The sequence below is a fragment of the Xyrauchen texanus genome, chromosome 17 (genome assembly GCF_025860055.1).
Source record: "Xyrauchen texanus isolate HMW12.3.18 chromosome 17, RBS_HiC_50CHRs, whole genome shotgun sequence".
NCBI classification, from domain to species: domain Eukaryota; kingdom Metazoa; phylum Chordata; class Actinopteri; order Cypriniformes; family Catostomidae; genus Xyrauchen; species Xyrauchen texanus.
This window is the reverse complement of record NC_068292.1, coordinates 29,412,863-29,425,063: the sequence shown is the minus strand read 5'-3', so window position 1 is coordinate 29,425,063 and position 12,201 is coordinate 29,412,863. Positions and strand designations below refer to the sequence as shown.

Below are 12,201 nucleotides of genomic sequence, written 5' to 3'. Positions count from 1 at the left end.
AACATTATTTTACAGCACATTTTTTCATAATAAAGGAGGAGGAAAACAACAGGGAGAGTCCATAAGGGATGAGAGGGAATTGACTAGTGAAAGAAATGAAGAGACAGAGGGAGTGCAACATAGAGACCACCAAGCCAAAGCAGCAGAGACAGAAGAGAGCTGTTCAGACTTAGGGGATAAGGACACTGGTCCTAAACAGTTAAAGCTGTCTCAATACCCTCATACTCAGTTTGGCACACTAAAAAGAGCCTTTCAAGAACCATATTTTGTAAATAATTTACAGAAGATGAATTACATTTTGTTGTCCAAGTACCTGTTACTTTGTTCAATGACAATAAAGTTGAATCTAATCTAACCAATCTGATGACTGTTGATTCAAAAGGAGGCACATGGAGTTAACGGTCAGGAAAACCAGCTGAGTGAAGAAGGTTTTTTGTTTGTTACAGGGGGCTGTCTGTGTGAACTCTCACAATTAAGCTGGTGCTCTGAAAAGGTCTCAAAAAAAAAGAAGAAAGAAATCTGGATTTTGGAGTTAGTTGAACCAATGTTAAAATGATAAAGTTATTTTTCAATAGACATATTTTTTATTTTTGTGTGAAAAGAGGGTGGGTGGTGGTGGGTGCTCAGCACCCCTAAAGCGCTGACCCTAGAATCGCCCCTGGATGATAGTATGCTGATTTAATTATTGCTTATAGACGTGCCCTAAGCCCCGTCTGCCGACAGGTCATCCCCGCCTTCCTGAATCTTGGAGGGGACAAGGGGAGGGAAACAAAAATAATTAAAATAATTAAAATATTTTACAGTGTAGTACCCCCTCAAAAAACACTGTAAAATTTAAAAGAGAGGGAAAAGGCCAACGCGGAGTGGCAGTGGGAGAGAGAGGAGAGAGAGATGAAAAAAAAAACACTTACTCGCCAGTTCTCCAATACGCCGTTGCTTGGTCCTCGGCCACTCCTCCACCCTCTAACGGACGACAGCCGCACCTCCCCGGGCGGATCGGAGGCAGTCCTCCCCAACCTCTGGCATCGGTTCTCCCATTCCAGGCGGTCGGCAGCGAGCCCCTCCCCGCTCGTAGTCGGCGGTCTCAGACCCCGCCGCGTTTCAGTGGCTGGTAGGGGACTCCTCCATCCCTGGCAGCGGGATGTTAGGAGCCCCTTCTCCCCTTGCGGTTGTTGGCCGTTCCTCCTCCACGACCTGGCCCCGCCCTCCGCCTTGTCACAAAGTAAAATGCTTCCTCGGAATCACACTTTTTATACTTTATGGTAGCGTGATTACTTCCTGGTTTCTGTGGAGTGTGCTTGCACTACACACTATCGGTAGCGCCAAAGGAAAAGGAAAACGCACAAACTCAAGCAAAGATATTGATGAGAAATGCATTGTCAGTAATCCGGCCTGTGGACCACCTCGATCTTAAAAGGCTGGAGGCTGGATCATCCTCTGGCCCCAACTTGGTGAGGGTGAAGTGGGTCATGGCGGGGGCAGTGGCTAAGGTCGTGCCAGTGGAATCCCGCTGGGGTATCAAGCTCCATAGCACCTGCTGGTCCTCTGTTTGAGCTTGAAGGATGACTTAGAATCACTGCTCCTGTACCTGGCACAGCTCAAGCAGAGATTGATGTTGCGTTTGGAGAATTCTGGAGAGGGACTTGATCAGATCGGCGAAGGGCGAGGACTCTTCCTCCAAATTTCTGGGTTTCAGCACCACTGTGACACTGGAAAAAGCATCTAGCTTTCCTCTTAAGGATAAAGTGAGGGCTGAGTAAATGTTCAACACAAGTCTTTATTTTGAATACTTTTCAGTCTACACAAACTGGTTGCTTTTCAGCTCAACATAAGCACACTCAGTCAGCTTCCTTTTAACACCCTACAGCTCTCCCTGTAACAGAAAACAGCTGTTAGAGGTGATTTTCCACAGGTGTCAATCCTTAACGCTCTTTCTTTCCTGGCCTCACTCTCCACAGGCGTCGCTCGACCATGCCCACATCACCACATTGCCCTTTGCCAATGATGCATTAATCAGGTTTCTGAATTCGATTGAAAGTTGATGCCAGGTTGGTTTATTTTGAAACAGCCTCCACTCAGATTGGTTTTGGCTCCTCACACTGACCAGGGAAAATGTGTGAGAGCCTTTTACTCACCTGCACGGATATGAATGTGGAGGTAGATTGGTGACACTGTGTGCAAGTATGTGTGTACAGGATCTGTTTATGAAGATGTTGCATGTGTGTGAGTCAAAGCAGGCTAGAATATAGTCTCTGAGCGAGTGTTAATATCTCTCTCCCTTGGCTCTATGTCTCACGGTTCAGAAGAATGTAACCTCTGATCACTTCTGACACACCATTGTTTGACTGTCGGTGGAATGAAATGATATCTTTCTCTCCTCTCTTTTCTTCTGCTCTCCAAAACGGAATTCCCAGTCTCTGGTATGTTACTCTTTTACAGAAAGGCTTGTCAAGTGTAGAAATGCAATTTCAATGTTTCAAGGCAATTACCTTGGAGCCCCTCTCCTCATCAGGATGAAGAACTACAAAGGCACAGATGGAGGCTGACTCTTGTAAAGGAAAGAGCTTGAGGCAAATATCCGCAGCAGCTCCACTGACACTGCGTGGTGATGACTTAAATCGCTCAAGCGCTCGAGACAAAGAGGAGGAGAGAATCCTAATTACCCACCGTCACTTGCATCATCCTCAATTTGCTGTGAATGTGTGTGGTGTTTGGGAGGTGGGGCAGAGAAAAAGAAAGACAGCTCGTAAAACATACTACATAGCATTTATCAGACTGACTGCTTACGATATACACAACACAACAGTACAAATGCTTAACTGCAAGTGTGATATTGTTTTTCAACAACAATTCAACAATTGAATATCAAAAACTTACATAGAAGACACAGTATGGCCACTTATTTAGTCTATTTTTGCTCTGCTAATGAAAATAACTAAGACACTAAGCAACGTACACGCTGACAGAAAGATACAAACTGTGAAGCATCCCAGTGTTGTTTGTACTAAATATCAGCCCAGGACTAAATGTTGTGTACTGTAGTATATTTCACTCAAAGTCATCAGAAAATAGAGGCCTAGAAAGGAAAGCATGTTTTTGCACCTAACCCAGCATTTCTAGCCTGGTGAGAACTGTACTCAGCAATATTTAGTGTTATTATTGTGACAGCAGGCTGAAGGACAGTATCCAGCAGTGCCCATATTTTATGCACTGAGCCCTCTGTTGTTGCTACTTGTGTGTGTAGCGCTGTCTGTACAAACCTTTGCAGAAGCCCTAGTCTTGTTTCCACTTCAGATGCTTTATACAGTATATTGTAGTTTATCAAAAACAGGTTGGATAAGACTTTTATGATTATATAATAGCTTTTTAATTTAAATATACATGCTTGTGATACTCTTTAAATGCTTTCTCTTTAATGTTTCTGCAGTGCCTACTATCCACATCCACCACATTAGGTAATCAAGTTCTGTGTATTTAAAGTCACCTAATCAGCTGGATATGGGATACTGAATGATTTGAAAATGCAAAACAAAATCCTTGTAATCTCTTGAATTGGTACAGTTCAGTGCTGAGCCTACACTGACAGCACAGGATATACTGTATGTAATAGTGATGGGAAGTCTGATTCATTTCTGCTAACTGGTTCTTTCAGATGGTTCATTTCAATGAACCAGTTAAAAAAATATATTCATCACGTAATTCAAACATCCCTGTGTCATGGTATTTATGCTCAAATTTCCAAATTAAGCCATATGTGAATGCATATTGCTGATAATTATCTTTAATTGATAATTATCAGCAATATGCAATATGCATATTGATAATTGAATAATTTTATTCAATTAAGTTATAATGATAAGGGTGCTTATTGTCATCAGAGTTTCATCCTGTGATTCTGCATGTCGAATATGACTGACAAATATGTATTACATTTTGGAAAGTATACCTACATTAAAGTTTTGCACCTAAAGCACCCAATCCGGACACTGATACACAAATGCAGATATGTTCTATGTGTCTAAGGCATATAAAGAGAATAAACTAGTCTTTAATCAACTCACCAGAAACCATGATTAAGTTTATAACAACTTAAAATATAATCTGCATGCACGATAAAAATGATCAGACTCCGGTCGCGGCCATATCACTTGATGCTGAAAAGGCATTTGATGTGGTATAATGGGATTATCTTTTTAAGATTTTGGAAATATACAGGTTTGGGAATACATTTATTGGATGGATTAAGTTACTTTATAGACCCGGTAGTGGCGGTACAAACAAATGGGTTCATTTCAGATTATTTTACTCTGGATAGGGGCCCCCGACAAGGTTGCCCTCTTTCCCCATTATTGTTCTGTCTTGCCCTGGAACCATTAGCAGCCGCTATAATAAGGGAAGATGATTTTCCTGGAGTGGTGGCAGAAAAGCTTTTGCTTTACGCAGATAATATTTTTTTATTCTACTCCGACCCCACTAGATCTATGCCTCCACAGAATTATTAATTCCTTTTCTAAATTCTCAGGATACAGAGTCAATTGGTCTCAATCCAAAGCTTTGGCTCTGACAGCGTACTGACCAGTAACGGCTTTCCAGCCGGGCTCCTTCCAGTGGCCAAACAGTAAATCAATAAATATTTGGCCATTTTATTCCCAGCTAATATGTCTGATTTAGAGTTAATTTTGACCCCTTTATAAAAACATTTTTGATCGATGTGGGCAGGTGGGCTTCAATACATTTATCTATGATTGGGAAGGTTAATGCTATTAAAATGAATTGTATTCCAAAATTAAATTACCTGCTACAGTCTCTCCCTGTAGATGTCCCCCTCTCTTATTTCAAGCAATTTGATGGCATAGCAAGGCCTTCATTTTGAATGGTAAGATTACATTTTTTAAATTTTATGATTTTGCCTATTTTGCCATTGCAAAGCCTGTCTATCAAACTAATCGGAGAAGTTATGTTACACCCCATTATCTTGCATTTGCACTCGGTATGGACAAAAGTGTCCAGTGTGTTTAATTCTGGCATTTATTTTAACGTTGCATATGGCATGTAACCAAATTATGTATTGATAAGTCCCCTTTCTGCTGGTCAGAGTGGATTGTGAGGGTGGTTAATACACTTGGTGACCTGTATGAGAGTGGAGTGTTGAGATCTTTTGAAAATTTGGTTCAACATTTGGGGATTCCCAGATCTCAGTTCTATAGATATTTACAGTTGTGCAAACGGCTTTGTATTATTTTTGGGAGTAGCATACATTTACATTTATGCATTTGGCAGATGGGGGGATTGTCCAAGACGCTTTGGACAATCCCCCTGGAGCAACTTGGAGTTAAGTGCCTTGCTCAAGTACACAATGGTGATGGCTGTGGGGATCGAACCGACAACCTTCTGCTTAACAGTTTAGTGCTTTAGCCCACTACGCCACCACCACTGCACGCATACACCCCCCTAAAGAGGCAGATACTCAGGGAGAGGTGATTACTGCTTTTGGAAAAATTCTATCAAGATATTATGGGAGAAAGATTTAAACTTGATTTAAACTTGTTTTTTGGATGTGTTTTAAGATCCAAGGGTTTTGGTTGAGGGTTCAGAGTTTTGTATGTGACGTCTTGGGCACTCAGGTTTGGTTTTGCCCCAGACTCTTTATTTTGGGAGATGGGCCATCAATGTGGGGAATAAACATGTGGAGGATTTGGTCCTAACCAGTGTTATGGTCACCAGCAGGTGATTTTGAGGGGTTGAAAGTCGGCTGGAGTGCCCCCATTTCAGAAGTGTGCTCGCAGATGGGGAGGGTGGCGGCTTTAAAAGAAGGGTCATATAGAAGACTGGAAAATTTGGATTTGTTTGTTAGGAAATGGGGTAGATACTTGGTATTCTTGGATGATCGTCAGGGTGGAACAGTGGAGAGAGAGGGGTAGTTATTAATGTGTGCGATTTTTATATATATTTTTTTATTAGTTGTTTTGTTTTTGTTTTCTTTTGTATGAGCTCATGTATGACCACTGGGGTGTTTGTTGAGGGTCAGGGTATGGGGAGGGGTGGTAGTGGGTGTTCAAAGTTGATTGTGTATTTATGTTTTTCTTTTCTGTGTTTGAATAAAAAATATTAATAATAAAAAACAACTCATCATATTTAAAAAAAAAAAAGAAAAAAAGAAACGTGTACTTACAACTCACACGACGAAAAAGCTGACTTGCGATTCTGCCTGTAGGTTTGATTCATTCATTTCGAATTGGTTCTTTGGTTCAGTAATCGGTCTAGTCACTCATAAGAGCCGCCTAGCCTGAATGAGTCCAACGCTTTCATTTCGAACTCAGTCTCAGGCTACTAGTCGTCTGCATTTAGCATTGTTTTAGTATGTTTTTGCTGATACATAAATAAACGAAATTCAGATTTCTTGAAAATGTCCATCACATACAAACATAACTATAAAAATCATATAGTATTAATAATTTATATTAGTAATATCATAAAGTAAATACACCTACTTAATTCGAGACCTTCATTTGCAAAGATTTTTTTTAAATAATCAGAAAAAATATAAAGAAAATAAAAAGAAAAAAACATCTGTAGGTTTATACGGCTACTGCCATTAATGTCTCAACACACAGCAAGTCCTTGGTAATCCTCTTTAAACTTCAACAGTTAGTGAGACTAGCTCATTCGGTTCTTTTTTGAGTCTGACAGTTCGACGTGCTCTGTAGCAGTAAAAGTACTTCAGCTGTTAATCTTGCATTATCAACCTGGAACAAAAGTTTTCTTGAGGTAAACTCTGTCTGTGCTTACTGAAACGCAAAGCACTGCCCTTAAAGCGGAAGTGTGAGCTCCAGTTTCTGGGTGAAATGCCCACAGATTTGGCACCAAAAGAGAGTTGTTTTAGCTGTAAAGGATGTAATACAATGAAGAGATATGTTTAATAAAGGGATAGTTCACCCAAAAATGAAACTTCTCTCATTATTTATTCACCCTCCTGGCATCCTAGATGTGAATTATTTTTTTCTTCTGAAGAACACAAATTAAAATTTTTAGAAGAATATTTCAGCTCTGTAGGTCCATACAATGCATGTGAATGGGTGCCAAAATGAATCCATATGACACCAGTGGTTAATTCGATGTGTTCAGACATGATATTTCATTGAGCCAGAACCTGTATTTTGGCAAAGTGCTATTATTAGTGCCACAGGGAAAGGTAAAGTGATGCCGAAATGTCTGATGGGGAATGCTTCTTTTCAGTAACTCAGTAGAATAAGTCACGAGAGGAAAAATCTGTTTTCTATCAAAGATTTCACCAACACTGCGACCAAACAATTCCTTCAAACCCCATCCCTTCCTCTCTCGCTGCTGATGCTTCCGTGTTCCCCTTAGCTGCTCCTTAGTCTCCCCCCCCCATCCCTGCCTTGTTCCCACTAGGCTCCATCTGCTCGTGGAGGGGGCCGCAGCAGCTGCAAAGCCTGGATCCTGTTCTCCTCCATGCTTGCTGCCTGTCACTGCATGTGAGCACCAGCTGTAAACTAGTCTCTTTTTGCTTTCCCAAATAATAGCACTGCTGCTAAAATCACAGAGATTAGGTAGGTGATTAGTTAGTGATAGCAAATGATGGATGGGATTTTAGGTTATACTGGTTATACAATATGGGAAAATGTGTATGTTTGAGAGTAGTTTAGGTCTGAAAATATATAAGACCAGCTCACTTCATGGTTTATGCTTTTAAATAAGTGATATGAACTTCTGCCTTGTTTTAGTACTTGATATGTATGGTCTCTGTTTTGTTCAGAAGTCAGAAGCAAATGTCCAATTAATTTGAATAAAACAAATTGTAACTGAATTCGCTTTACTGGAACAAATTTCTTGAGGGTAAGATTGTCATGTTTGTCATGTAAACAGGTGACAAAAGTGACCTGAAGGGGCAAACGATAAGTTTGTGGAGGTATTTTGGAGAAGTTTCAGTGTATAAGGGTTGATAAAAAAACAAAGCTGACTTGAAGAAAGGTAAAACAGACCAAAGTAGGGATGTTACTGTTTTTCAATTAACTTACTGTAGAAAGAAAAAAAGAAAGTTGAAGGCTGTAAAATGTTCTCACATTTGAAAATGGATCCCATAAAATAATTTTGTTTCACTTAAATTAATTTTTAAGCAGCAATTCCTCTACGTATGGATTATACTTATTACGTTGCCTTATCACGGCTTTTTTCACAAGAAATTCCATTCTTAGGCTATATATCGGAGAAACATGGCGGGCCGCCCAGTACGTGGAAAAAAATTAGACGCAGAGACAAATAACGGCATCAATAAATCATTCTCGTCCAATGTTGTTCCCGGGAGATTTCTGATGGATTAAATTAAGTACTTCCATCTCCATCTCCCACCTGATCGCTGCGCGTATAAATCCCACCAGCTGATAAACAGAGCTCAGACATCACACCGACACACGCGAGAGAAGGGAGCGGATACCTCTCTCTCTTTCTCGCACTCTCTCTCTCTCTACCCACACTTAACAGTTCATCCGGAAACGTATTCACATTAAAGGTGCCCATTTTTGGAGTGCTTTCAACTGCGTGACGGCATCGAGTCTGATCTCACCGCTTGACACGGGAGACTCAGGGAGAACGGATCTGTTGCTGTCGGGAGCTATCCAGTGCTGAAGTTGCATTCCGCGTAACGGTTCGTGTACAGCAGAAACGCATCGCCACGGAGCTCCTGCGTCTTTTTCTCTGCTCAGGTGTTTGATTTTCAGCACTTTTAAGGATCACCGTGCTGTCCAAGTATTTTACTCTACGGTGGATAAAGTGAGGATAACGGGCTGGACAAGTGCTTCTGCTCTGCGCTCTAAACATGCCAAGGTCTTTTTTGGTGAAAAAGGTGAAGCTAGATGATTTCTCATCCACGGAACTTGAGAGTGCGTACGGCAGGTCCAGGACCAATCTTAGCTTTCGAATACACGACAAAGGTAAATGCAAACGTGTCAACTGTAGGAATGCCTGTATTTTCTATTAATTCAGCACTCTTTATCAATGCATTTACATTTGATTGATGTAAAACATAAGTAGGAATGCAAAAATATGGCGGTATTCCCGCACTGATATCCTTAAAATGCATGGTTAACATGTACATTAGATATGAATTATTTGCTGCTGCTAACAACGCTTAACTTCTCAGCAACTTGGAGCCCATGCAGTCACACGCGTTGACCTGCTGTGTGCGCGCTGCTTGTCTTCAAGATGAGCTTAGGTGTTTATTCTGCAAATCAAAGAAACGCTTAGGGCAGCTGACTGCACACTGTGCTTATGGCAGTGCCTTTAGAACTGGATAATAATCTCCCACTGTAATAAGCGCTATCTGAGCTCATACTGTAAATGTAGTATTATTATCCTGAAATAACTCACGGATCATGTGAATACAATCTTTTCACAAGCAAATGGCAAACACTGTATGTGCATTTTCCTTTAGTGGGGCTGTAAGAAGTTTATAATTATAATCTAAGTAAAGTGCTGAATTCGTTGGTAGTATTCGAATGAATCTCTAAGGACATTGGCACAATCTGGCAGAGTTGCCTTTGCCAAGGTGGAGATAAATTGAGCGGAAAAGTGCCCAGTGCATTTATGAAGCACATTGTCCTCACTCGATTCCCCTGCGAATATGAATAATTGAATAAAAGATCTTGTTCTCTTTACGCTAGGGTACATCAGCGACTACATCACCCCAGCCGTTTACGATGGAGAAAGTGACGGTGGCATTAAAGTACCTTCCCCAGGACCTATTTATGACAGCAACCACAGTGACTACGGAGCACCTGACTCGGACCCGCCGGACAGCCCGCATTCAGAGATCACGAACGGGTACATTAACGGAGACAACGCGGTGAGCGAAGGTTACACCGTGGATGCGTTCTTCATCACGGACGGCAGGTCGCGGCGGAAAGTGATCAGCGGCTCGCGGACGCTCCAACGACACACGTGCAACGAGTGCGGCAAAACCTACGCAACGTCTTCCAATCTGAGCAGGCACAAACAGACGCACCGGAGCCTGGACAGCAAGATGGCCAAAAAGTGCCAGACATGTGGGAAGGTGTACGTGTCCATGCCAGCCATGGCCATGCACCTGCTCACCCATGACCTCAAGCACAAATGTGACATATGTGGAAAAGCGTTCAGCAGACCTTGGCTACTGCAAGGCCACATGCGGTCTCACACGGGCGAGAAGCCCTTTGGATGTGCACACTGTGGAAAAGCGTTTGCCGACCGCTCCAACCTGCGGGCGCACATGCAGACCCACTCCGCGTTTAAGCATTTCAAATGCAAGCGATGCAACAAAACTTTCGCGCTCAAGTCCTACCTGAACAAGCACTACGAGTCTGCGTGCTTCAAAGGCGCGTTCTCGCCACTCGCGTCTGTTGAAGCATGACTTCCGGCCTCGAAACGTTGACAAACACTTTCACTCGGTCACATCCTAGGATGATTACACACTATCTTGCCCAGTTATTTCTCGCAATCAAATGTGAAACCCAATAATAGCACAATTTTATCTTTTTTTTTTTTTTTTTTTTTTTGCAATGTTACCTGACGGGAATATGGAACCTTAGCATGCACTTCAGCACCCATGTCCTCAAATTACGTTCAGACAGTTCAGACTTCACATCGGCGCTGCGTAACACTTGACTTTGATTGCCGCCAGTGAAGACTTGAGTGCCACCATATTGCTCATTAAAATAAAACTCTTTTGTATTGTCAGTGGATATTATCATACTGCTGCAAGTGGCCCAAACGTATTCACAATCGAGGTAAAGATTTTATTTATTTATTTATTGTCTCTTTGTTTTAATTACTTCATCTAGGATGTACAATTTTATTTGATGCACTGAAAGTGTACATTTATAATTTATTTGCCTTTATTATTTTCTCTCTAAAACATTGCTTTTAGGTTATGCCAGTCCTATTAACATGCCAAAGTATTTAGATCCACTGTAATAATTTAAATTGATTTTATTTGTTTATTTTTGCTTTCGTGTCATTTATTTTGTAAACCTACTTAATGCATGTAAAAAGAAAAAAATCTATGCCAATACCACAAAGTTTATAATTTTGCCAAAATGTAGAGATAGTGTCAAGGGGCAATATTTCTAATGGTTCTCATAAGAATATAAAAAGCAATAATCACAATGCATGGTATTTTTGAAAGTAAAAAAGTATTACCTATAGCAGTTTCTTTCTAAATCAGGTACATTTTGATCCAATACTCTTAATAATCATTTAAAAATAGAAAAATACCACATCAGGGAAAATGCCAATGTAGAGTCTAGTGAGTTGAAAAGACTCAAATTCATAAAGTCTAAACCATCTTTCTTTGCTCACTGCTTATGCACTGCCTGCCTCAAATTTAAGCGTAGATTTAGGATGTAGGCCCAAAGTGCTATATAACTCCTCTCTAAGCAATTTAGAACTATTCTCTGGAAGTGTGGAACACCCCCTCTGGAAATGTAATGGCTTTTCTGAGGTTAACTCAAAGGGACAAGCAAGGATAGGAGGGATTGGAAGGTGTACCATCTGCATAGCCTGTCTGTAATGCACACGCACTGCATATCTGGCTCAGATCAAGGCAGGGTGAAACTTAATTTTCTCCAGTTTGGGTGTCGCTGAAATTTATACTGAAAGCACTTCATTGTAGAAATCCTTAAAAAAAGTAGCACAAAAATCCTAGATTCAGGTAGATGTTACCTAGCTCAATCTTCCTTTTTATAATCTCGAAAGAGGAATATCTACATAAACAGCTCAGATGGTGAGATGATCTTCATGTAGATACTTATTAGAAGAGATTTTTTTTCTTTTTCTTTTTTTTTTTACTGTAGATGGATCCACTAAACTTATGTTGAAGAAAAAAAAATTGTCCTGCAACTTTTTGAGCCAATGTTCAAATGATGTAAGCACAAGACACAAGGCATTTTAAGCACTTCATAATAAAGGCAAAGTAAACAAATCCAGTCTATTACTCATTTGTCCCTGATTATTGCCATTCCTCCATGAAATTAGTCTTTTAAAGAGGCCAATTAATCTTGGTGAATGAAAATCAATGCACACCCACTGACGAAGCAACAAGGCCAAGGGATGGGATGGGGGGGAAACCTGCTATGTTGTTTTTACGGTTCAATATCTCCATCCCGGAAAAAGAAATGGGTTGGTTTTTAATGTTACAAGAAAAGCTTA

The 12,201-nt window shown here is 40.8% G+C and overlaps 1 protein-coding gene across 1 annotated transcript; it reads left to right on the top strand.

Moving 5' to 3' along the window:
* The first annotated feature begins 8,589 nt into the window (after positions 1-8,589).
* On the top strand, positions 8,590-11,954 carry scrt1b (scratch family zinc finger 1b). Its single transcript, XM_052147093.1, has 2 exons — positions 8,590-8,951; positions 9,681-11,954. The coding sequence occupies exons 1-2, from the start codon at positions 8,837-8,839 to the stop codon at positions 10,403-10,405; spliced, it is 840 nt and encodes a 279-aa protein (XP_052003053.1). The 5' UTR covers positions 8,590-8,836; the 3' UTR covers positions 10,406-11,954.
* Positions 11,955-12,201: the final 247 nt, after the last annotated feature.